The sequence below is a fragment of the Coregonus lavaretus genome, assembly GCF_964263955.1.
Source record: "Coregonus lavaretus genome assembly, chromosome: 9".
Lineage (NCBI taxonomy): Eukaryota > Metazoa > Chordata > Actinopteri > Salmoniformes > Salmonidae > Coregonus > Coregonus lavaretus.
The window spans coordinates 34,002,094-34,029,309 of record NC_139996.1 but is presented as its reverse complement, the minus strand read 5'-3'; the positions used below and the strand labels follow the sequence as shown (position 1 = coordinate 34,029,309).

General features: G+C 42.9%; 2 protein-coding genes across 3 annotated transcripts; one reads left to right on the top strand and one right to left on the bottom strand.

Annotated features, from left to right (window-relative positions):
• Positions 1-3: 3 nt before the first annotated feature.
• On the bottom strand, positions 4-13,305 carry rspry1 (ring finger and SPRY domain containing 1). 2 transcript variants are annotated; one of them, XM_084168115.1, is made up of 15 exons: positions 12,898-13,305; positions 11,787-12,321; positions 11,198-11,250; positions 8,414-8,526; positions 4,527-4,653; positions 3,569-3,627; positions 3,375-3,441; positions 3,143-3,274; positions 2,922-3,037; positions 2,571-2,714; positions 2,364-2,475; positions 2,109-2,211; positions 1,699-1,851; positions 1,460-1,564; positions 4-1,342 (listed from the first exon to the last, which is right to left on the bottom strand). In XM_084168115.1, the coding sequence occupies exons 2-15, from the start codon at positions 12,143-12,145 to the stop codon at positions 1,246-1,248; spliced, it is 1,740 nt and encodes a 579-aa protein (XP_084024241.1). In that variant the 5' UTR covers positions 12,146-12,321; positions 12,898-13,305; the 3' UTR covers positions 4-1,245. The 2 variants fall into 2 exon arrangements, with proteins under 2 accessions (XP_084024241.1, XP_084024242.1); XM_084168116.1 differs by having other exon boundaries at positions 11,787-12,231; positions 12,898-13,254.
• A 2,033-nt stretch (positions 13,306-15,338) lies between these two features.
• psme3ip1 (proteasome activator subunit 3 interacting protein 1) lies at positions 15,339-23,721 on the top strand (the record flags this gene model as incomplete). The annotated part of the gene is made up of 8 exons (XM_084168336.1): positions 15,339-15,417; positions 16,654-16,711; positions 17,704-17,837; positions 17,973-18,071; positions 18,619-18,760; positions 22,702-22,833; positions 23,024-23,097; positions 23,237-23,721. The coding sequence occupies 8 exons, from the start codon at positions 15,339-15,341 to the stop codon at positions 23,443-23,445; spliced, it is 927 nt and encodes a 308-aa protein (XP_084024462.1). The 3' UTR covers positions 23,446-23,721.
• Positions 23,722-27,216: the final 3,495 nt, after the last annotated feature.

The following is a 27,216-nucleotide window of genomic DNA, read 5'->3' as shown; positions in this document are numbered from 1 at the left end:
TTTAAGTTAATAGGTCCTTTATTGCAATCATGGACTAAATGTATTTTCCTTTTCGTCCCATGATAATGCGGCATGGCAGACATCACACATTCTGACTGACGATGCGTTTACTGGTGATGTAGCTAGCCTGCTAACTCATGTAAATAAAATTGGCATCTTTGACAAGCAACTATGCAACACAATACATTTATTACAAATATCATAATCCAGAAAACAATGATTATTCAGTAAATCACATGTGACCCCTGGGGCTACTCCATTAAAGACATAGATACAATTTTACTTTCAACTCTTAATTTCTTCCATGACTAATTAATTGTCTGGAATGGACTGGAGACAATTGGTCCTCCATATATGCACACTTTGACCAAATGTGTAGTTTCTTCTGACAACATCCTAGGATTGTTTGAATAATTTTCCACAACCACGTCATGCTATACTGTTTAAAACGATCCCAATTAGCTTTGATTTCAATAACTTAATTTCATTAAATTTAGTTTTAATTGTAGACAAATATAATAGTATTTTGAATAACAGTTATTTTGTTAAATTTGAAATCTCTTTTATAACAGCATGGTTATTCAATCAACCCAGAAATGCATCAAGTAGAGGAGAGATGGACACATATCTGTGCTCAGTTAGTATTGTATGATTGAGCAGGGCCTTAACATCATTATCACCGCCAACTGAGCCAACCAAGGATGTCTCTTCGTTGTTGTTGTGCCTTTACGTATAGTCAGAATAAAACAAGAGAATCACAGATACATGTAAAACATCTGAGCAGAGATACACAGGACACATTGACCAGAGCCTAAGGGAGGGAACATTAGGCAGATCCATGTGCAGACACTGTGTGAGTTTATGACATTAAGATTGATGGGGTGATTCTGGAAATGCTGTTGCCTGGTAATGTCTCTAATTGTCTTCCTCCCACTTCCCCCTCACTCTCCAAGCACTTTTTTGTTCTCAGGGTGTGGGGCCCATCTCCTCACAGAGAGAACGATTCATGGAGTGCAGCAGAAGAAAAGGTTACCCCTCCCTGTCCTATTCTCCCTACACTATCCCCCACACTGTATCTCTCCTGGAGGTCTTTGTCAGGTCCCATCACTCCCTCCTCACATTAGGCTCAGGGTCCGATCAGGGATCCTGGCACAGCCTCACAGTCCTATTGGTCGGGTTGATTCCTGGGATAAAGATGATTGGAGGAGGGGAGGAGCGTTCATGTCCTGGTTTGGAGGTGATGTGTCAGGACACGTGTGAGATGAGTCTGACACGTGTCAGGATGTCCTGGCGACACAGCGGGCACGTCTCCAGCTGTAAGGCACACTCCATACACATCCCACTAAGGAAACAGACACAAACACACACAGAGACCACGTAAGGAGCTGTAACACACAGGCAAATAGCTAGATACTCAATATAGGTACAAGGGGTGAAACAGAGAGGGAAGTTGTTGTACCTGTGTCCGCAGGGTCTCAGCTCTGTATCAGCCATCTGGTCACAGCAGAGGGTGCAGCAGTTGTCTCTGATGCTCACCTGCTTGAGCAGGGCCAGGCGCCGGTGTCTGAGGAAAACACACAAGCACAAACAGTTACTAAATGTTACATGGGAGTTCACATAATGTGCAGTTGTCCTGTTCAACTAGTGATCATTTAGAGCCTAACAATTTTGCTCAAGGTTCCATTAGCTCAGACTTACCTGGGAAGGATAATCTTCTCATCAGACGCCAGCGAGGCAAAGTCATTGAAGGTGCTGAACTTGACAGACGGGGGATGGCGGAAGGGCTTCGCCCCAAAGTTAAACTCACATTGTTGGTAGGACATGAAACTTGCTGCTGCAAAGAAGCCAGACCTGGAAAAAGAAAGGAAGTAGAAAGACTAAAGAAAGTGGAAGAATAGTATGAAAACATTTATGCACTCACTAAGTCGCTCTGGATAAGAGCGTCTGCTAAAATGACTTAACATTTTTTTTTTTAAATAGGGAGGATATTGGATGTGGCAGTGAGTTACTGAAATGTACAGTATGTGAATATGTTAATACATGTGTGGGGTGCACTTTGGATTATGGCCAGAAAATGGAGCAAGCAGGAGTAGGGTGTGTATACTCACGTTGCTGAGGAAAACACCTGCTTCTCTGGGGGGAGCTGATGTCCATTCAGGTAGAAAAGCATCTGCTTCTTACTGAGGTCCAGTAGGAAACCTATGGCATCTCCTACAGATCAAAGAAAGTGTAAGGCTTAAGCATATACTTGTAAGGGACAGTAGTTTGGTAACAAATGTGTGTAAGTCGAGGTGTTGACAGACATCTCCCCATTACAGCCTGAGCTACAACATGATACTGTATGGAGTTTGGGGTGCACTTACCCTCTTTCCAGCAGGGGTGGGAGTGTGGTTTACTGCGAGCGTTGTACCAGATTAGCTGCCTGCAGCCATCATATGCACACGAGTATTCATCATCTCCTATCCCATAGCCCTCCTGAAGCACACACATTGTGGCATTCAGTCTCTAGCATAAATAGCATAAATAAACACTGCTTGCTGTGTGTATCAGTAAAGCATGTGAGCACATACATGGTTAAGGAACTTGCTGTCCTTGGTGGCCCAGCCAATCTGCATGACCCCTGAGGTGACCACTGTGACCTCATAGTACCACACGCCTGAGTCCACACAGAAGGTACAGCGGACACTCTCAAAGGAGGACGCGTCGCAGCGTGCCTTGGGAGAGGGGAGAAAAGGGCAGATCCATTATCTCTATGAAACAGGATTATGATACTGATCAGTATAATACTGGCATTTAGATGACGAACATAAAGTATAATCACTTCGTGTGTGTGCAACACAGTGCCCCTATAGACAGTTGCGTAGAGATTATTCTAGTCACACTGCTCTGTCAGGCTTGTTACAGAGAGAGGCCCCCCTCACCTCCAGTCCACTGGGAGAGATCTTGAGATACTCGCTGACGTCGTTGCTGTTCAGCATGGCGTTGATGTTGCTCAAGTTCACCTTCTCATAGGTGAACTGACGGCCATCTTTCAGGACTGAGGAGACAGGATAGAGGGAATATTAAGTCAGTCAGTCATACACAACAACATAGTGTGTGGATGAGAACTGTCCTCCCTAACATGATGTAGCCTACTACTCACAGAGGTTATCCAGGCTCCATTGGGAACAGAAGCCGACCTGGCGCTTCAGGTAGTCTGTGTGGTCAGCCCACAATTCCAGAATCCCCAGCCGGTCACTTATACACGACTCAGACACTGTTAGCTTGTTCTCACCTGCAAAAAGGGAAATAGAACAGCTACTAGTCCATTTCATGGCCAGTGGGTTAGCATAGCAACCTTCAGAAGGATGTGCAGGATAAGGGGACAAACTTACTGGTCTGAGAGAACTTCTCCAAGGCTATGAGAGCAAAGAGCATTACAGTAGGATGGGCCTCAGAACTCTGGGAACAGAGATGTTCAGATCAATTAGACAAGGTCTCAGCCTCATTCTACATGCAACCCAAGTTTATGACTATTGGCAGCGCAACAGCATTTGTGTGGTTCTACATGTTTGGCGTGTTCTCTCACCAGGCTCTCCAGCAGGTACCCCAGGGTTCCAGGGCTCAGGAGTCCAATGCTGGCTGGACCTGAGAGATGAGACATATGGAGTGGGCGTTAGGTGAAGGAACAATGCTAAGAGCCACAGTAAAAGCACAGGATTGCACCCAAAAAATTATTTAAAACCCCCCACAATATTATGTCTCACATGCGCCGAATACAACGGGTGTAGACTTCACCGTGAAATGTTTGCTTACGAGCCCTTCCCAATGATGTAGAGTTAAAAAAGAATAATACAAAGAAAAATAGTAACACTCAACGCTTCCAGAGAAAGACAAAGTGTAGTTCACAGTTTGGGGTGTAAACAAACAGACATTGAATAGAAGAGGCAACCCCTGTTGGGTATGTCAGAGACCGTGTTGTCTCACCCTGGCCACCCTCTTCCCAGGCCAGTGCTGCAGGCTCAGCAGAACTGTCAGAGCAAAGGCAGAGCACTTTGGCCATGTCATGACAGGCATACAACTCAAACCTGCAGGATCAGCTCTTTCAGTTCACAATGACCATTTGGTATGCTAAATTCTGGTTGGGCAACTAGGGTCAAATAACCTGAGGCGTTTGAGAGCATTTGCATACATATTCACACTGTTGATTATGTGAGTTCAAGAGTGTGTGTGTGTGTCTGTAAGAGAAAGTGTGTGTGGGGTTTGGTTTTACCATCCTTGTGGGGACCAGAAGTCCTCACAAGTTTAGTAAAACAAGGAACATTCGGACAAGTGGGGACATTTCGCCAGTCCCCAAAAGGAAAAATACTTTCTTAGGCTTAATGGTTAGGTTTACAATTAGGGGTTAGATTTAGGGTTTTGGGTGTAAGGTTAGGTTAAGAAAAATAGGATTTTGAATGGGAATCATTCGTTTGGTCCCCAAAAGGATAGTAAAACAAACTTGTGTGTGTAAGAGATGAGGGAGATCAGGTTGCATCCACCCTCACCAGCCAGTTTCTCAGCCAGGCAGCCCAGTACAGCTGTAGTGTTGCGGTGCTTAGAAGGGATGACGGCATCCTGGCGGGCCACAGTGGCACTCAGGCTCAGCATCTCGGACAGCTTCTGTAGAGCATCCTGACAAAGGAAGGGAAACGAGCACTGTTTTGAAAGCCCTACACAGCGAAACACTGTCTCTTGAAATCTACTTCATCGTCTTTTCTTTCATAATACAGTGCCTTCAGAAAGTATTCATACCCCTTGACTTATTCTACCTTTTGTTGTGTTACAGCCCGAATTCAAAATTGATTACATTTTTCCCTCACCCATTTACACAAAATACTCCACAATGACAAAGTGAAAACATGTTTTTAGAAATGTTGGCAGATTTATTGAAAATGAAATACAGAAATCTAATTTACATAAGTATTCACACCCGAGTCAATATTTTGTAGAAGCACCTTTGGCAGCAATTACAGCTGTGAGTCTTTCTGGATAAGTCTAAGCGCTTTCCACACCTGGATTGCGCAGCATTTGCCCATTATTCTTTTAAGAATTCTTCAAGCTCTATCAAATTGGCTGTTGGTCATTGCTAGAAAACCATTTTTCAGGTCTTGCCATAGTTTCAGAAGTAGATTTAAGTCAAAACTCTAACTCAGCCACTCAGGAACATTCACCGTCTTCTTGGAAAGCAACTCCAGCGTAGATTTGGCCTTGTGTTTTAGGTTATTGTCTTGCTGAAAGGTGAATTCATCTCCCAGTGTCTGGTGGAAAGCAGACTGAATCAGGCTTTCCTCTAGGATTTTGCCTGTGCTTAGCTCCATTCCATTTCTTTTTTATCCTGAAAAACTCCCCAGTCCTTAACGATTACAAGCATACCCATAACATGATGCAGCCACCACTATGCTTTAAAATATGGAGCGTGGTACTCAGTAATGTTGTATTGGATTTGCCCCAAACATAACTTTTTGTCCTAAATACAAAAGGTTAATTGCTTTGCCACATTTTTTGCAGTATTACTTTAGTGACTTGATGCAAACAGGATGCATGTTTTGGAATATTTTTATTCTGTACAGGCTTCGTTCTTTTCACTCTGTCAATTAGGTTAGTATTGTGGAGTAACTACAATGTTGATCCATCCTCATTTTGTTCCTATCACAGCCATTAAGCTCTGTAACTGTTTTAAAGTCACCATTGGCCTGGCCTCATGGTTAAATCCCTGAGCGGTTTCCTTCCTCTCTGGCAACGGAGTTAGGAAGGACGCCTGTATCTTTGCAGTGACTGGGTGTGTCAATACACCATCCAAAGTGTAATTAATAACTTCACCATGCTCAAAGGGATATTCAATGTCTGCTTTTTGTATTTGTATCTACCAATAGGTGCCCGTCTTTGCGAGGCATTGGAAATCCTCCCTGGGCTCTGTGGTTGAATCTGTGTTTGAAATTCACTGCTTGACTGAGGGACCTTACAGATAATTGTATGGTGTGGGGTACAGAGACGAGGTTGTCAATCAAAAATCATGTTAAACACCATTATTGCACACAGAGTGAGTTGGGGTACAGAGACGAGGTTGTCAATCAAAAATCATGTTAAACACCATTATTGCACACAGTGTGAGTCCATGCAATGTATTATGTGACTTGTTAAGAAATGTTTTACTCCTGAACTTACTTATGCTTGCCATAACAAAAGGATTGAATATTTAATGACTCAAGACATTTCAGCTTTTCATTTTTAATTAATAATAATTAATAACATAATTCCACTTTCACATTATGGGGTATTGTGTGTAGGCCAGTGACAAAACATCTCTATTTAATACATTCTAAATTCAGGCTGTAATGCAACATGTGGAAAAAATCAAAGGGTGTGAATACTTTCTGAAGGCTCTGTACACACTGACTGTACAAAACATAGGAACACCTTCCTAATATTGAGTTGCACCCCCTTTTGCCCTCAGAACAGCCTCAATTCGTTGGGTCACGGACTCTACAAGGTGTCGAAAGTGTTCCACAGGGATGCTGGCCCATCATGACTCCAATGCTTCCCACAGTTGTGTCATGTCGGCTGGATGTCCTTTGGGTGGTGGACCATTCTTGATACACACGGAAAACTGTTGAGCGTGAAAAACCTAGCAGCGTTGCAGTTCTTGACACACTCAAACCGGTGAAGGTAAGATGCACCAGATCTTATTTAGGGGCTTCATAGCAAAGGGGGTGAATACATATGCACGCACCACTTTTCCATTATTAATTTTTTTGAATTTTTGGAAACAAGTAATTTTTTTCATTTCACTTCACCAATTTTGACTATTTTGTGAATGTCCATTATATGAAATACAAATAAAAATCCATTAAAAATTACAGGTTGTAATGCAACAAAACAGGAAAAACGCCAAGGGGGATGAATACTTTTGCAAGGCACTAAGATACACTACATGACCAAAAGTATGTGGAACATCTCATTCCAAAATCATGGGCATTAATATGGAGTTGGTCCTCCCTTTGCTGCTATAACAGCCTCCACTGTTCTGGGAAGGCTTTCGACTAGATGTTGGAACATTGCTGCGGGTACTTCCTTCTTTTCAGCCACAAGTGCATTAGTGAGGTCGAGCACTGATGTTGGGAGATTAGGCCTGGCTCGCAGTTGGCGTTCAAATTCATCCCAAAGGTGTTCGATGGGGTTGAGGTCAGGGCTCTGTGCAGGCCAGTCAAGCTCTTCCACACCGATCTCGACAAAACATTTCTGTATGGACCTCGCTTTGCACAACTTTACAGTTGGCACTATGCATTGGGGCAGGTAGCGTTCTCCTGGCATCCGCCAAATCCATATTTGTCCGTCGGAGTGCCAGATGGTGAAGCATGATTCATCACTCCAGTTTCCACTGCTCCAGAGCCCAATGGCGGCAAGCTTTACACCACTCCAGCCGACGCTTGGCATTGCGCATGGTGATCTTATGCTTGTGTGCGGCTGCTCGGCCACGGAAACCCATTTCATGAAGCTCCCGACGAACAGTTATATTGCTGACGTTGCTTCCAGAGGCAGTTTGGAACTCAGTAGTGAGTGTTGCGGTCTCTTTTTGTGAACTTGTGTGGCCTACCACTTCACGGCTGAGCCGTTGTTGCTCCGACACGTTTCCACTTCACAATAACAGTACTTACAGTTGATTGGGGCAGCTCTAGCAGGGCAGAAAGTTGACGTACTGACTTGTTGGAAAGGTGGCATCCTATGACGGTGCCATGTTGAAAGTCACTGAGCTCTTCAGTAAGGCCATTCTATTGCCAATGTTTGTCTATGAAGATTGCATGGCTGTGTGCCCGATTTTATACACCTGTCAGCAACGGGTGTGGCTAAAATAGCTGAATCCACTAATTTGAAGGGGTGTCCACATACTTTTGTATATATAGTGTATATCCTCAGTTTGTTTGATACTTTTCCGTTTCTTCTCCTTTTTGCACTTGTCAGTCATGATTGTATGTTAACATGTGTTTGTATCTCTATTTTGTATCACAAACTTACCTACTGGCCTTACAAGCCATCAAATCTCCATCCTACCCCCATGTGCTCCTGTGTCCTTGTACTGTGCCTTTTAGTTAGTTAATAAATACCCTGAACTGGAAACCTTGTCTCCAACCATCATTCCTGCATTTTACAGATACCATAGTGGCAACATCACTCCTCAACCCTAGTCCTTTTTAGTAACTATCAATTCCCCCCTCACTACTGGAACATGAGCTTGGTATGTTGTAATCAGCTGCTCTCAAGGAGTGTCTTAAGAGTGGGTGGTCATGCTTTGGGAAGTTGAGTTTTGAATTTGAGTTCTGTGTAGGCATTAGGCAAGGAAGACAGATCTTGGAGGCATTACACAGAAGAGACCCAGATGGTAACTAGTACTCACTTTGGTGGGCAGTGGGCACTCGTCAAGCAGCAGGGTAATCACAGCTGGTCCCAGTGGGTCGTCCAGCGGTATCACCCGGATCAGAGACTGGACCACCTCCAACCAGCCGTCATCTTCGGGTGGCACAGGGGGTGGGGTTAGCAGGGGACAGCAAAACTGGTTAATTAACAGCCTCTTTGGAGTTGTCACACTAGATACAGATATGTGCTGTCTGAGGTTTAGTGTCTAAACATGTCTGCTTGGAGGCTTTCTTATGCATCACTCAACTGGCCAGAAACTCAATTACTGTTGAAAGTGAGGTATTGTTTTGGGTTTCTCTTCCCCCTAGCCTTCCTTAATTCAAAAGAATCAACTCATTTCCAACCTTTCCTTGTGATAAAACTATGCAACTCTATTTTAACTTCTGTGGCAAAAGCAGCATATAAGGCGGATGGATGTATTTTGGGCATTTCCATGTAAAAGGACCCATGAACAGCAACAGTTCATAGGAGTATATGAAATTGGGTGTCAAATGAAAGCTAAGCGTCTATATTGAGAAATTAAGCCATATACATCTTTCAACCATTTTACATCCTACAAATTAGGAATAAGCAAAGGCTTTTATTTCTAGTAAAACAGATGGAAAAGGGCTCTTAGAAAACATCCACCAGATAAAGTCTGAAGGTATTAGAAATACATCAAAACACAATTTTGAAGTAAAGACCCCTGCAAACTACACTGAACAAAAATAAACGCAACATGCAACAATTTCAAAGATTATACTGAATTACAGTTCATATAAGGAAATCAGACAATTGAAATAAATTAGGCCCTAATCTATGGATTTCACGACTGGGAATACAGATATGCATCTGTTAGACACAGATACTGTACCTAAAAAAAAAAAGGTAGGGGTGTGGATCAGAAAACCAGTCAGTATCTGGTGTGACCACCATTTGCCTCATGCAGCGCAACATCTCCTTCGCATTGAGTTGAACAGGCTGTTGATTGTGGCCTGTAGAATGTTGTCTCACTCCTCTTCAATGGCTGTGCGAAGTTGCTGGATATTGGCGGGAACTGGAACACGCTGTCGTAAACGTTGATCCAGAGCATCCCAAACATGCTTAATGGATGACGTGTCTGGTGAGTATGCAGGCCATGGAAGAACTGGGACATTTTCAGCTTCCAGGAATTGTGTACAGATCCTTGCAACATGGATCTGTGCATTATCATGCTGAAACTTTACAGTTGGCACTATGCATTGGGGCAGGTAGCGTTCTCCTGGCATCCGCCAAACCCAGATTCGTCCGTCGGACTGCCAGATGGTGAAGCGTGATTCATCACTCCAGACAACGCATTTCCACTGCTCCAGAGTCCAAAGGCGGCGAACATTACACCACTCCAGCCGACGCATGGCATTGCGCATGGCGATCTTAGGCTTGTGTGCGGCTGCTCGGCAATGGAAACACATTTCATGAAGTTCCTGACGAACAGTTATTGTGTTGACGTTGCTTCCAGAAGCAGTTTGGAACTTGGTAGTGATTGTTGCAAACGTGGACAGACGATTTTTACGCTCTAATTGCTTCCGCACTCGGCGGTCCTGTTCTGTGAACTTTTGAGCGCTACCACTTCGCGGCTGAGCAGTTGTTGCTCCTAGACGTTTCCACTTCACAATAACAGCACTTACAGTTGACCGGAGCAGCTCTAGCAGGGCAGAAATGTGACGAACTGACATGTTGGAAAGGTGGCATCCTATGAAGGTACCACGTTGAAAGTCACTGAGCTCTTCAGTACGGGCCATTCTGCAGCCAATGTTTGTCTATGGAGATTGCATGGCCGTGTCATCAATTTATACACCTGTCAGCAACGGGTGTGGCTGAAATAGCTGAACCAACTAATTTGAAGGGGTGTCCACATACCTTTGGCCATGTAGTGTAGTTGTATGGTTTGTTCAACTTTGTTTGGCATACATTTTAAAGTTACAAAATCTGAGTCTCAGCGTAATTCCGATAACGTGGTATTGCCCTTTTACAGATATCCACAACATCAGTGTGTAATATTGGAAAAATCCCACTCCTATTCCTGATAACAGGCCCAGGAATAACACCATTCTACCCTCCCCATAGCAGTGACTCAACACCTTACTGCCCTGCTCCAAACCTACCACTCTCTCTCAACCATCAAAAGAACAGATGTACTTATAAATAAAGTAAACAGCACACAGCCGTGGCAACGAGGGGAGAGACAGGCTGGCGGGGAAGGATACGGTTGTTAAAACTCAGTTAGGCCCTGCTAGATCCACCTCTGAAACCAGCCAAAGAGAGGCTCAGACCTGCCACTCACTGTCCCCAAGAACTAGCACAATGCTCTGGCACTATGGGTCTGGTTCTCAAAATTAGTAGCATTAATACGGAATAGTAAAACATTACAAGCAAGTCTCAATAATGTAGAATGAACACAATCTTGCTGTGGGATCGGGTGAAATTGTCATGACTAATAGGCAGGCGCAAAGTTTAGAGACTGAATGGGAAGCCTGCATTAGTATCATTGTGTGGGCTAGAAGAGCCTTGAACAAAGAGTAATGACTGGCAAAGCCTGGGCAACCTTATGATCCACTAGTTATCGATATCCAGAGGTTACAGCTGCCAAGAGGACACACTAATTATTTCATTTGACACAGAGGAGACAGCCACAGAGGACAGAGTTCCTCTTACGGTTCTAAATCATACTGAAGAAAATGAACAATCTTTGAGAAACTTATCCTGAAATCCATGTATTACATCACCATATAAGGACATGTCTTACCCGTTTCTGCCATCTCATGCAGCGTGATCATGGAGTAGGGGGGCTCTTGGTCGCTGAAAAAAACAACGTGATTGTGAACAGAGAATCTTGTGACAGTGAAGCTAAATCATCACCTGTAATGTGTGTGGGTGCATTGTTACGTCTCTTGCTCTAAGTAGTTACGAAATTCAGATGACAAGCCAGAGGCAAAGTGGAACAGTGTGACGGATGGGTGTGCGGCTGCAACTGTTGAGGATGTTGTTTTGCCCGCTAGCAAGGCTGGCCCATCGGCCTCCCTCATCTTGCCTATAAATCTGACCAATGACAGCAGACCTACTGCTCCCTTGGGAACTCCTCCTGGAGGAGAATCTGTCTCTGCTCACAGGTTCAAGTCCTTCATCATTTGATAGTAAAATCAGACCCAGACCTCTATAGCTCTGAGGAAGCATTCTGTCAGCCTAAACACTATTGACAGGGTTCTGAGGGAGCAGAGGAGGCTGTCTGGAGGATAGCAACACCTCAATGACCAACAAGCTTGTACCAAGATGTAAGCCTATCCCGAGTGAGAGTTTACACACCCCTCAAACATCTTAAGATTTCAAACACTTACTTGTCAACTAGAGTCCTGATCACAGCTAGTGTGTCCAGCACCAGCCCATCCACGTTTAGTTTCTTCCGGCGGGGTTCATGGGGTCCCCGCCCACGCCGCGGGGGTCTGACAGGGTCCCGGGGCCGACTGCTTCGCGCCTCAGGGGGATCGCCAGTGGGGTGATCAACTCGTCTGAGTTGCCTGCGAGCTGCCGATCCATCCTCCACATCACTTTCTTCTCTACAAACGCAGCTGTTTCCCATAGTTCCGGTTGTCCCGAGGCTTTCCCAAAACTGTAGTGATAACTGCTCCAAAGAGAGCAGCAGAACCTGCGCAAGGCTCCTGCTGGCACAGAATCCAATCCAGCTAGCTACTATCATATCATTTGGATCACTGGTGGAGGCGTCTCATGATGATCCGGGTGGGGACGTCAGTCATGGTGCTACTGCTGATGGATGGCAGATAGCTAGGAGGGAGTAGCACAGATCAGCAGTGCTACAGTGAGCAAAAACCATCCTACTGGATGGAAGTCCACGTGCACTTCCCAAACTCTAACCTGTGTAAAAGAACATGTATAGAAAGAATAGCTACATGTTGAAGAAAAACAAAATACTCGGCAAAATAAAATTATGTAGCTAACGTTATCTAGTGTTGCTGATTAACGTTACATAACATTACTACCAAACATTATAGACGAATGTTTGGCACAGTTATATTTCAGTGAAATGTAGCTGACTAGTTAACTAACGTTAGTTTGCTATGACCAACTTACGCCAAGGATACATTGACTGGCTGTAACAGCCATGTTGAAACTGCTAATGAATTACCTAGGGACCCCACTTGTACTAGCTAGTTAATTAACGTTAGTTATATCTGACTGAGCGAAGTTATTGAACTGAAACTAGCTAGAATTAGTTTACCAAATTAGCACACTAACGTTAACCTGTTGATGCCAGATAGTTAGCTAACATAAATAGTTAACATTAGCCATTTCCCACACCCCCATGTTACACGATAACTAGAAATATGGCTAGGCTAGCAACATTAGCTAATGTTGGTTCTCATGAGATGCTTGTTGGTTCTACGTTAGTAGCAACGTTAACGAAAAATAGCTCGCAAGCTAGCTACTTACCTAGCAAATGCGCTAGTAGTGTCCTCGGTTAGCTAACGTTAGTTAACTATAACAATAAATTGTCAGGATGAACAGGCCTCTGAAAAGCTTCACGAAAAAAGCGTTTATGTTAGGTTAGCTAGCTAACGTGTAGCCTACCTTGCTAGTTAGCTAGCCATAAAAAAAAGGGACGCTTGCTAGCGCGAGCTGGCAAACTAGAACAAGCTAGTTAACGTTCACATTTAATCCACTCTTTCTTGATTCAATCGAGTATACGCCCTCAAACCCCTTTGTTTAATTTCGTTGACGGCTGTACTGATAGCTAGCTAATTCCGTAGTGTCAGCTATCCCCCATCTGATCAGCTGTCACCAGGACAGGAGGAGCTCGATGCGCGCTTCGCTATTGTATTGTACTAGCACAGAGTTTCTAAACTACTGTCTTTGGTACGATGCCTATGGATGAGCGCGGTCAGAGACCTAACCTCAAGTGATTTTAAATGTATATGTCATTTGGACTGGAAGCTATTGAACATTTGATCTGTACATAAATTAATAACCACAGCTGTAATATAATAAATATTTGTAGAAAATCAACAGGGAGGAATTTTGAAAAAATAAAAGGTGTACCTTTGATAAGAGAGGTCATGGAACCACCGCAATTGTCTGTAGATCTGCAGCTCATATGGAGAGTGAGCTATTGAAAATTAGACCTATCACAGGTAATATTCATATAAAATCTGTGAAATTAAAAATTGCAATTATATAATGGGTGTACTGTGGAGGTCAAGTGGTTTTAGATGTACATGTCATTTGGACTGGAAGCTATTGATTATTAGATATGTAGGCCTACGTGAATGAATATCCAAAGCCATAATAGGATACATATTTGTAGAAAATCAAAGGGAGGGAATTTTGAAAAAGTAATTTGCTTTGATTAGAGGTCAGCGAACACACCACACTTGTCTGTAAAAAAAAAAAGAAAAAAAAGAAGAATGTTTTATTGTCACATACACCAGATAGGTGCAGTGAGATGTGTTGTTTTAGGGTCAGCCATAGTAGTACTGTGCCCCTGGAGCAAATGTAGATCTCTAGCACATTCAAGTTCAAGTTGTTACTGATATCCCATATGGCAGTCGAAGACACTGAAATACATGGATATTACAATACATACACAATAACAACACATTCAAGTTTAAATCACAAGTGAAATTCATGACAATTTGTACATTCAGGATTTTTGTGGATTAATTTGCATAGGTATGGAATGGGCGACTTTTTATATCTCTCAATCCTGGACTCCTGGCCTGTGGAATTGAAAGCAGATGTGTACTGCGGCAGGATCTGCTTGACACTTGTCCTCGGCAGGCAGGTAACCAGTCTCTGAAGGGGAACTTGAACAGTAAGACAGAAAAGTCTGCTTGCTACAAGCTCTCAAAGTCTCACATCCGAATTAGGCATTCATCCATGTTTCTCAAGCGTCAAATACTGACTTGTATCACGGGTGACCTGCCTGAAAGTCCAGGCACAGTTTCTCTCTTCATTAAGTGAGGGCAGTGATAGTGAAGTCAGAGCATTGTTGTATCCAGGATATTCCATGCCGAGGATGATTCTGCAAGCATGCTTCTGGATACGCTCAAGTTGGTCAGAAAGGGCTTGAGTTAAGTTAGCCCAATAATGGACTAAAAGCCTAACCCTACTCCTTACATGTTCTGTTTAGAGGCAAATTGGCTCTGACAACCAAAACAGCCAAAAGTATTTTTACATAAAATCCATAAAAATAAATGTCAATTGTCAAAATGTAATTGTTGTGGGAAAAAAACAAAGTTGGTTTAAGATATCTAGATTTCTAATTTGAGATAAAAATGTAGTTTTTCTGCAAACGCCAGGTTCTGCTGATTGCACTTTTAAGACGGTCCCTTACCCGCGAGTGCATAATATTCCCCCATTGAAACCAACATAAAGTCACTTTTTGAAACCCGGAACGGAGAAAATAAACGGTGTACCTTGCTCTCTATCGTCATCTTATTCTGGATGTATCACTCGAATAATCATAGGACCTTCCGTCGAAGAGAATGACAAGCAAAATCCGAATATCCAACCTGAAAACAAATTTACGGCAGTAATTGGTTGGAGTGGTGGTGGTGATGTCAATGGAAATTCTCAATCATCCAGAATCGTTCTACAACCAGTAAATTCTATATTCATAATTTAGGATTTCTAATCTGCAGTTGCAAATTAGATTGTGATACAGGTAGCAGAAAAATGAAAAATAAAGTATGTGCGTGAATTCATCCAGAGCCATTCAGATGTAGCTCAGTATATCAGCATAGTTTTTGGCTGAAAATGTATAACATTATGGCTCGGTTAGTGGATTTACAAAAATAATCTTCCACACAATTTGCATGACACAGTGGAGGTTTATACGTATTTATTTACATAGATTGCTACAATTATTCAGCCCGATGCACAAGTGGGAACTGTATTGGTTCTTCACAAACTATGCGGAACATATTTACTGTGACACGTGGCTCCGTGGATTAGGTACAAGTATCCTAGCTAGCTATGTTGTTAACTATTAAATGTCACATTTGTAATCCAAAATGTACGAACATTGGTTAATTTATGAACTATTGTAATCATTTTTGAACGCAGATATATATTTATTTACATTATAGAAGTGGTATTTAGCCATGATTTATCAACGAGCTGCGTGCTAGCTGGCGACTAACGTTAACTCGTTTTCTAGAGAGACCGCTTCAGTAGCGAGCTAGAAAGCTTTCTATAGCTATACAATGTATTTAGCAAGATAGCAGTGTTAGTTAGCCTCTACGTTTCTATTTGTAATCCTTTCTTATTGATTAGCTAATCTATAATCTTATGAGCCCGTAGCTAATAACTGACTGATCAGTTGGGAGAGTAAGGAACCTAGCCGATTTAAAGTCAACTCCATGATTTAGGATGGAGTTGAGCGGCGACTATTGTGGGCAGACTGGAGCTCCGACATAACATACAATTCCGTTTTATAAAAAACTACTGATTTCAGCACCCAAAGAATAGTCCAGTTACAGATGACATTTTCCTGTGTAATTGCGTGCTATTCTATGGATGCTGAAATCAGTATTTTTTTTAAATAGAAAACGTCAGGTTGTGAAGTAGGATCACCAGTCCGCCCACACTAAACGCTGCTCAACTCTATCGTAAATCGTGGAGTTGAGTTTTGTCGGATAGAAGAAACCTAGCCAGCAGGTATCCAATAGTATGTAGGCCTAGCTAATAGTTTAGTAGGTTCACCCATAGATAGCAGCTACTTCTTTGGAAACGCAAGTTACAAAAATAGAATATCAACCTTAAAGACAACCCTTACTTCACTTGGTAGAAGCTAGCTAAAATATAATATGATAGCTAGCATATAGTCCAGGGTTTCCCAAACTTGCCCTAGCACTACACAGCTGATTCAAATAATCAAAACTTGATGATGAGTTGGTTATTTGAATCAGCTGTGTAGTACTAGGGCAAAAACCAAAATGTACACCCAGGAGGCCATAGGACAGAGTTTGGGAAACACTGCGAAGACGGCTACACAACACATTTCTTGAGTCGACCACTAGAGGGAGGCATAGCCTCATAAATTATCAATAGGCGATAACCAATTGCTGTTACCAACCATGTAGAGTGCTGTGTGTGTAGGTTTTTTTTTAACACTCTTGTACGCTAATTGTTAATCTTATTTCTCCTTTAAGCACACTGTTCTTAATTATTTTATATTCTATTCAACAGATGATTTCTTGACTTGGTGTCAGTCTGTGTTCTACTGGATTGAGTTGAGGCAAGTAAAGTAAGTTATCAATCTCCACAGTATACCTTTATTTTGATGGATCCAAAAAGCATCAGTTTGTTTTTAACTTTAAAGGGGAACAACTTTAAAGGGGAAATCCCCAGTTGTTACATCCATTTTTTTGACTCGTCAATTCATGACATGTACCCATTGATTCTTGAAGAATATAACGTATAAATGCCTCATTAGCTTAGTTCAACTGTCTTACCCCATCCGAATCCAGCGGCATACCACCCTGCATCCCACTGCTGGCTTGCCTCTGAAGCTAAGCAGGGTTGGTCCCTGGATGGGAGACCAGATGCTGCTGGAAGTGGTGTTGGAGGGCCAGTAGGCACTCTTTCCTCTTGTCTAAAATAAAATATCCCAATGCAATGATTGGGGACATTGCCCTGTGTAGGGTGCCGTCTTTCGGGTGGGACGTTAAATGGGTGTCCTGACTCTCTGGGCACTAAAGATCCCATGGCACTTATTGTAAGAGTAGGGGTGTTAACGTTGGTGTCCTGGCTAAATTCCCAATCTGGCCCTCATACCATCATGGCCACCTAATCATCGCCAGCTTCCAATTGGGTCATTCATCTCCCCTCCCCTGTAACTATTCCCCAGGTTGTTGCTGTAAATTACAATGTATTCTCAGTCAACTTACCTGGTAAAATAAGGCTAAAATAAAGAATCCAAAATATAAGCTTGTTTTACTCCAATGTTTGTAAATGTAAACTAACACTATATAGCCTCAACATGTTTAAAACTATAATTTTGATATCATGGATGTCAGTGCATCCATAGCTCTGTCTATGAATTTGAGTGGTTGCATTTCTCAAGACCCATCCTTCAGCTTTTTGCTGAAACAGGGGCGGGTTGAGCTTTGTTATCGTTTAAACTGCTGATTTCCCCTTTAACAACTGTTTGCTATTACAGATATATAATGTGTTTTTCCGTTAGTCTATTGTGGATGCTGCTGTTTGAGCTCAGGTTTGTGCATATACATTTTCAAGGTGTGCAATGGCAGTGCCAGCGGCCGGGGGTGTAGACCTCAGTCGGAAATTTGTGTCAGAGACTGAGATCGAGGAGAAAAGGAAGCAAAGACAGGAGGAATGGGAAAAAGTTAGGAAGCCAGAGGACCCAGAGGGTAAGCCATCTGCAACTAACTCCACCCTACCTCCCAAAATGTACACAGACACAAGCAATATCTTTCATCATGCCTGTACACTAAGCATCTGCATATCTATTTTTTCTGTGTGTTTGTGCTGTCTCCCTGACTCAGAGGCTCCTGAGGAAGAGTATGATGGGCGTTCACTCTTTGAGCGGCTACAGGAGCAGAAGGACAAGAAGCAGGAGGAATACGATGAGCAGTTTAAATTCAGTAAGGGTCCCGCTCTCATTTATTTTAGTCCCTCTCCACTTTCCTTGCAACAGCCCCTACCACATGCTGGGACTTCACATGGGATATCTCAGATTAAACTCTCGCATTTATGGAATGGATAGTCAGACTCTGGACCTGTTGAGTACAAAGTCTTTGTATTCTGGGTGTGTGTACATTTTTATATTATGAACCTGTTTGTGTGAACAGATGGAACTATGTAATGCATTAGAAGAGGAGCAGGAGGAGATTATGACCTAGTCTTGGGAATGAGTGGAGCCTTCTGCCTGGCATAGTAGCTTCCCTGCTTTTCTGTTTCCCTGGTGACCAGCCTACTATTAGCAGTCACCCTGGTGGCCATATGTGTCTTGTAAAGCTATATGCTCTTTAAGCAAGGACATTTCAGAAAAATAGAAAACATGTTGTTTTGTATATGTAAAAACCCTTCTCCAACTCCCCTGGCCTTAAGTTGAAATGATTAGAGAGTATTGTTGTATTGGTACTACAGTAGTTAGAATTTATTTTCCATGGAAATGTCTTTTCACCACAGAGAACATGGTCAAAGGCCTGGATGAGGATGAGTCTCACTTCTTGGATGAGGTCTCCAGGCAACAGAGCCTGGTGGAGAAACAACGCAGAGACGAGGAGCTGCATGAACTAAAAGAGTACAGAATATCCTTTCAGTTTCAGCTGTATACTCTCTCCCCATCACTCTAATTCTCTCTCTTTAACACACACACACACAGAAAGAGAGCAAAAACACGGTGTATCCATTTTCATGTCATTTTATTGGTGATTTTTTTTCTTCTGTCAATAGGGCAACATTTAGTGGGCATGAGTCACACAAATAATGGATCTAGGTGTTAGAGACGAATGTGAGAGTCAACTACTCTCATACTCTCTCCATGTGTTTCTCGCTCTTTCTCTTTCACAATATTTTGGTGGGGTTGAGATTTTTGCTCTCTTGACAGTAAATGAGGCTTGTCCTACCCCTTTACTCCCCCACTCACCTGATGGACAGGAGGAGGCAGTCAGTCTACAGGCCTCAGGTCAGAACCAGAGCATGTGAGCGGAGTTGAGCGGTTGGAAATGCTGCTCACTGCTCCATGTCCTTTTCAACCTCTGCTAAAAACCGCTCTGCGCTCACAGGAAAAAAGACTGCCGCTCCATTCATTAAAATCACAATTTAACCAACACCCACCTATTTCTGTGACTACATGGACCTACCATTTGGTTTTGAAGTATTGAAACCAAACCATATGGATTTGAATTAGAAGTATTTGAATAAACATAAAAAGGTGAATGTAAGAAACGCACATCATTTCAAATAGGCTACATGTCATATTAAACAGCATGTAAACATTCTAAATAGGTCAGGAGCCAGACAGGGAGCCTAAGAATGAACAAAAATGAATTATTTAGGCTATATTATTTCAAGGCTATAGCCTACAAAGAAATGCATTGTGAAGCATTAGCGAGCGTGACATAATAGGTTGGTAGGGACATGAAGCACTCAGCATTTAAACAACATTTCGTTGTGTTAAATCATTATAGTCTTGAAATTGCGCATATAGGCTGTGACTTAATTAGAATTAAATACAAATTAAATGAAAAATGACTTAGTGCCTTTGCATTCATTTTTAGAAACACGAGTTTGGCCAGTCTGTGGCGTCAGGCTCATGCGATGGTGCCTGGAGAGCCGGCCAGCAGGGGAGAATATCCCTTCCACACTTGCAGAGCCACTGGGGATGCTTAACACCCTTTTGGCCACTCTTGCCTGGCTGGGCAGAAATAGTTGTTTTTACATTTTTCTATAGGTAGGCCTAAAGGTTTTTAGGCAAAATAACCCAATCAAAACGGAAAGCTTCTTGAACGTGGGAATATGCCAGGCCTACAGTGAGGGGAAAAAAGTATTTGATCCCCTGCTGATTTTGTATGTTTGCCCACTGACAAAGAAATGATCAGTCTAGAATTTTAATGGTAGGTTTATTTGAACAGTGAGAGACAGAATAACAACAACAAAATCCAGAAAAACCCATGTCAAAAATGTTAGAAATTGATTTGCATTTTAATGAGGGAAATATGTATTTAATCCCTCTGCAAAACATGACTTAGTACTTGGTGGCAAAACCCTTGTTGGCAATCAGAGGTCAGAAGTTTTTGTAGTTGGCCAACAGGTTTGCACACATCTCAGGAGGGATTTTGTCCCACTCCTTTTTGCAGATCTTCTCCAAGTCATTAAGGTTTCGAGGCTGACGTTTGGCAACTCGAACCTTCAGCTCCCTCCACAGATTTTTCTATGGGATTAAGGTCTGGAGATTGGCTAGGCCACTCCAGGACCTTAATGTGCTTCTTCTTGAGCCACTCCTTTGTTGCCTTGGCTGTGTGTTTTTGGTCATTGTCATGCTGGAATACCCATCCACGACCCATTTTCAATGCCCTGGCTGAGGAAAGGAGGTTCTCACCCAAGATTGGCCCCGTCCATCGTCCCTTTGATGCGGTGAAGTTGTCCTGTCCCCTTAGCAGAAAAACACCCCCAAAGCATAATGTTTCCACCTCCATGTTTGACGGTGGGGATGGTGTTCTTGGTGTCATAGGCAGTATTCCTCCTCCTCCAAACACGGTGAGTTGGGTTGATGCCAAAGAGCTCCATTTTGGTCTCATCTGACCACAACACTTTCACTTGAGCAGGGGGACCTTGCGGGCGCTGCAGGATTTCAGTCCTTCATGGCGTAGTGTGTTACCAATTGTTTTCTTGGTGACTATGGTCCCAGCTGCCTTGAGATCATTGACAAGATCCTCCTGTGTAGTTCTGGGCTGATTCCTCACTGTTCTCATGATAATAATAATAATACGCCATTTAGCAGACGCTTTTATCCAAAGCGACTTACAGTCATGCGTGCATACATTTTTGTGTATGGGTGGTCCCGGGGATCGAACCCACTACCTTGGCGTTACAAGCGCCGTGCTCTACCAGCTGAGCTACAGAGGACCACCATGATCATTGCAACTCCACGAGGTGAGATCTTGCATGGAGCCCCAGGCCGAGGGAGATTGACAGTTATTTTGTGTTTCTTCCATTTGCGAATAATCGCACCAACTCTTGTCACCTTCTCACCAAGCTGCTTGGCGATGGTCTTGTAGCCCATTCCAGCCTTGTGTAGGTCTACAATCTTGTCCCTGACATCCTTGGAGAGCTCTTTGGTCTTGGCCATGGTGGAGAGTTTGGAATCTGATTGATTGATTGCCTCTGTGGACAGGTGTCTTTTATACAGGTAACAAACTGAGATTAGGAGCACTCCCTTTAATAGTGTGCTCCTAATCTCAGCTCGTTACCTGTATAAAAGAAACCTGGGAGCCAGAAATCTTTCTGATTGAGAGGGGGTCAAATACTTATTTCCCTCATTAAAATGCAAATCAATTTATAACATTTTTGACATGCGTTTTTCTGGATTGTTTTGTTGTTATTCTGTCTCTCACTGTTCAAATAAACCTACCATTAAAATTATAGACTGATCATTTCTTTGTCAGTGGGCAAACGTACAAAATCAGCAGGGGATCAAATACTTCTTTCCCTCACTGTATTGGGCCAAAATCAGTTATTGTATAGATAATAGAACAAAAATGAACAAAACGTTTAAGCGATCTGATCTTTTGTTTATAAATACTTTGCTATAATGACACACTTAGTTATCTACGCACCTCATTCCTTTCTTTTAGCATGTACAGTGAGGGAAAAAAGTATTTTATCCCCTGCTGATTTTGTACGTTTGCCCACTGACAAAGAAATGATCAGTCTATAATTTTAATGGTAGGTTTATTAACTGATATGAACGTATGTTAATGTATGCAAAGCTGCTCTCACGCCACATATCTCAGCACTGCTCAGAGCCATGGTCCTGTGGTGATTCATTCTAAATTCAGCCATAGCTTATAACGTGACTGACTTGATAGCCTTCATTTCTTGCGATCTGTCTCAATCAGGCTGTCATGTACAATCATGATGCAGGGAGCATGATCAGACCATTATGCTATCATGTAAGGGAGAAAATAAATGTTCCCTCTTTCCACTGACGATCAGGTTTGTCTGCAGATGGAAGAGGATGCATTGTCATGGCAACCAAATCCTACTGAGGGCTGGCCTTTACACTGATAGGAGACCGTTTGAAGTGCTTACTGCTGAGAACCATCAAGCCAGATCCTCTCGTAATATTTTTATTTGTCCTAGTTCAGCTAGTTTTCCCACCAGTGTCACAGGGTTGTTTTTAGCTTCAAAGTGTGTCACTTTTCCAGGGCGTTGGTGGAGGCCCACAGATGGACTAGTAAGTGGAAAGAACAGGCTGGATTTATGAGGACACACCTGGACTGAGGCTAGATGAACCCCCAAAGCGATTTGAGTGTGTACCACTTATTTTCCTGTACTCACTCAGTCAAACATTGTTGGAAAATCCATTCTGACAGTCAGTGCTAGCCCAGTGGGCAATTTTCTGCTCGGAAGTGATTGTGAGATGTGAATTAATTGTGAGTCACCTGGTGTCCCCATCACTCCTATCAGCAGTTAATTATCACATCTAGGATCTGCACGTCTGTGTGTTTTCTTCCATTTCCTCTCCTTAACTCCTGGATCTCACAGTGCTCTGAAAAAACTGGCCTCCAGTGAGAGTCGGAAGGAGCCAGAGAGGAGGGCAGGACCTAAACCAGCAGAGGTCAAGACCAGTCACCTGTCCCAGGCACACCTGTTGGCTGGGGCGGTCAAGCGACGCAGGTGAGGCCAGTGGCCACAATACTTTTAGACCTAGGTCACAGTTTTCAATGCATCTGGATATAGTGTTGGAGGATGTAACACAATTATAGGGGAGTGGTGGAGTTGGTTGTGGATTTGAGAATGGGGGGGAAAAAGTGAATTAATCTGCATGTTTCTTTAGTCTTTCTGTTTACTTTCCTCTCTCCTGCAGCTCTTCACAGTCCTCAGACAATAGCAAGAAACAGAAGGTTGAGGAGTCTGCAGCAGGGAATGGGGGCCAGACAGGTGGGCTGAGAGCTTCTTATAATGTCACATCTGCTCATCATTTCACCATTGAATGTTCTTCTAACACAAACTCTTCTATCTCACACATATGACTTCACTGACATCAGTAAGTGTGACTGGCAGTGTGTTGTGCTCTCAGAGCAGGAGGCGGGCGGAGGTGCGGGTGAGCAGGGCTCCACAGTAAAGACAACAGGTGTCCTCCACCTGCCATCGGCCGCCGTGTGTGTGGGCATCCTGCCGGGCCTGGGAGCCTACTCCGGCAGCAGCGACTCTGAGTCCAGCAGCGACAGCGAAGGTAGCGTGGACGGGAGCATCTTTCCCATAAAGAGATATAGAGTCTGCAGATAGACACGCACCCATATTCAGACACACGCACACGCTTACACACACACTCATTCACACAAACAGGCTGCCAACATCATTGATTTCACAGCTGTATGAGTTACTGTTACTCTAAGTCATTAGCAGCGTTTCCATCAAGTGTTTTCCAGCCCAGAATGGCATAGGTTATGATTTTCTTTCTTCATAATCACTAAATATGAATTAAAACCTGTTAAATGAACTTCAATGGCATTGTGGTTTTGGTGTTGTGCATTCAAACATGACACCTCCCCCCTTCCTCCCAATATGACATCTCACACAGTTTAAATCCCTGGCAGCCTAACCTGATGACACCCCCCTGTGGCTGCAGCTCTGCTATTGGCCAAGGAAACAGTGACTGACAGCTGTGGATCAAGGACAAGACTGCTAGACTGTCACATCACGTTCATACCTTACCTTAGACAACATCAAGAAAGCAAGCCAGAGCATTGTCTCAGATGCAATGTATGTGGAAATGTTTTTCCTTTAGTTTCTTTTTGATGCGTCAGTGCAAATAATGCTGGATTTTAATGGACTTCTTTCTCTCCATAAAAATGTTTGATCATGGGACGATCAAGGCTTGGGGAGGAGAAAATAAAGAGTTTTCCCGTTTCCTTTGTCTATTTGGTGTATTTGATGTAAAGAGTCAGCCTGGTCTCCTACACTAGATGTAACACAGTAAACGAAAGTCCGGGACACTCAAATTAGTATATGTTACGTTTGGTGTGGTTAAATAAGACCGACGGTTACTTAAGGTAAAAATGAAAGGAGGGTGGATGAGTGGGCGTATAACGTGAATGTCTAGCAACCCAAAGGTTGCGTGTTTGAATCTCATCACGGACAACTTGAGCGTTTTAGGTCATTTGCAACTACTTAACTACTTTTTAGCTAATTCCTAACCATAACCCTTTAACCTAACTCCTAACCTTAACCGCTAGCCTAGCTGATGTTAGCCACCTAGCTAATGTTAGCCACAACAAATTGGAATTCGTAACATTTTACAAATTGCAATTCGTAACATATCATACGAAATGGATGATGGACATCCACAAATTAATACATACCATACATAACATATCATACTAATTTGGGTGTCCCGGATTTTTGTTTACTATGTTACGTCTACCCCTGAGTCCAGGTTGAAAGCGTTGGTGTCTGAGTGCATGAATGAAGATGACTGGAATGAAATACAGTTAGAGTTAAATGGAATTGATTTCTGTGTCTGTCTGTACTCATTCGCTTGCAACCGATTAGTTGTGACAAATGAAAAATAATTAAGTGGTGTTAAGAAATCTAAGTGTAGGGATATATTTTTCAGGGCACTCTTTTGAAAGAAGCCTTGTTTGTACAGCATACACATTTTAAGAAAAACCTCTCAATTGGATGAAGTTTAAATGGATTTAATCTGGCACATCCAGGGTTAAATTTATACTGATTGTTCCAAACTTTCTAAAATGTTTGGCTTGGTGTTTTCTTGTGAAGCAAAGGTTGAGTTCCTGCCTGACTACATTGCAGATGCATGCCAGATCTTACAATGCATGGATAGGTACAGTATGTTAATATATCAGCTAACCAGGCACGCAACCATTGGGCGCGTTCGACGTTGCAGTTGACTTTAAAGTCGAGACAGGTCGCGTTCCCATGCTCAGACTTGCATGCATCAACCAATGGTTGCGTGCCACATCGTCGACTGCCGTTGGGCACCAGAGTGCTATAACATGGGGTGCATTCTTATGCTTAGACGTTGCTGATGCCTGACAGATCTTACATTTACATTTTTGTCATTTAGCAGACGCTCTTATCCAGAGCGACTTACATGAGCAATTAGGGTTAAGTGCCTTGCTCAAGGGCACATCGACAGATTTTTCACCTAGTTGGCTCGGGGATTAGAACCAGCGACCTTTCGGTTACTGGCACAACGCTCTTAACCACTAAGCTACCTGCCGCCCCTTACAACGCCTGGACAGGTATTTGACTGGGAAATCGGAAAAAAACGAGGTCAAATCATGACGTCAGTGATCTTCAGGTCAGAAAGTCGGAGCTCTAGAAAAATGCCAGAGTTTCCGACTTGGAATTCCGAGTTGGATGACCATTCGATTTCTCACAGTTGGAGCTTGTTTTTTTCAGAGTTCTCAGTTGTTTTAAATCTGGCATAATTACATATGTTATAGCAATTTGTCAGTCGATGACATGACACACAACCATTGGTTGTTGCGTCGCCTTAGCTGTGGAGTACGCCCATGTGGTGGTTAGCTGATACATAAAATACCTAACGCCTGGGCAGAGGAACGCGACCTGACTTCTACAAATCACCTGGCCATATTTTAGAGCATCAGAATTGTGATGTATCATGGGAGAATTGTGACTGATCTACAAATAACATTGAGTAGTTATTCATGATGCAGGTGATTTGTAAATCAGTCAGTCTCGACTCGCCTTTAAAGTTGGCTCCAATGTTGAACGCGCCCGGATCAATTTTGTCTAGTCCTTTCAAAGTGTGTTGCATTATGGGGATAAAAATTGTGTGACTTACCATGTGATCAAAAGTCATGCTGTTTTTGATAAAGTCACCTTCAAGTTGCTGCAGTTGCTTCTCAAAAACTGCACCATGCAGCCATCACCTGCATTGTGGGAGGCACTATTTGTCAACCAATCATTAGGGTGGTTTTGGTTGACCCACACGAATGTGACCAAAGATGTGACTGAACAGGAACCAACTTTGACACAATTCTAAAGCTACAGGGGATACAAATGAAAGTGATATTTGAGACCTCTCTCAAACCAATTAATTGAACACACGTTATGTTTTCAGTTTGTGAGTGTGTGCTATGTGGGTACAGAAACGTTTATTTCGACATTTATAAACACAAAATAGCAAGGCTCAGATCAACACTGACATATTGATCCGAGCCTTGCTGTTGGAAAACCACTACAGTGTCCGACTGTCACAGATGTACCTCTCCCGACTTCACTCGCCAACTTTCATCTACAGTTGGCTTCGTTAGCCTTACTGCTCGAACACACCCAATATTTGTAAATCAGTCAGTCACAATTTACCCATGATACGTCACGGTTTTGATGCTCTTGAACATGGCCATTGGTTGATGCAATGCAATACTTGCGCATCTAATCGGGCAGGAACAAGACCAGAATGTATTCATTGCACACGTTCATAAACTTAGATAGACATCGCATCATTGTATCTGTCCCTTTATGGTGACTGTGAGAGCATGGGCAGCACCATTGAGGCCATCTCCATTTTGAAGTAGTAAATTTTCTTCTTATACTACTTCTATGAGTTGGCAAACAAACTGAAAGGTTGCATACTGCCACCTGTAGTGTTCTGTTTGAACAGGTATAAAGCCAAGGTTGGCGATTCACTGCCACCTGCAGTTATGAAATGTTTGCTCACAAGTATAATTCATTGGCTGATCCCTCCTGATGATGAGGATGGAATCATGTGATCCTTCCTTAACCCATAGGAAGTCCCACCCAGTTGACTACTTCAAAATGGTGAAAGTCCTCAACGGCGCTGCCCATGCTAAACTGTCTTTTGGACACTAGAGTCCTCTATCTTTAAAGTCGAGGCAGAATGATCTACAAATCACCTTGCATCATAAATAACTACTCAATATTGTTTGTAGATCAGTCAGTCAGTCACAATTTACCCATGATACATCACAGTTATGAATGCGCTTGAACACGGCCATTGTGTTGGCTCGACATTATGTTCCAGTCAAACACAGTGCACTGCCCGGT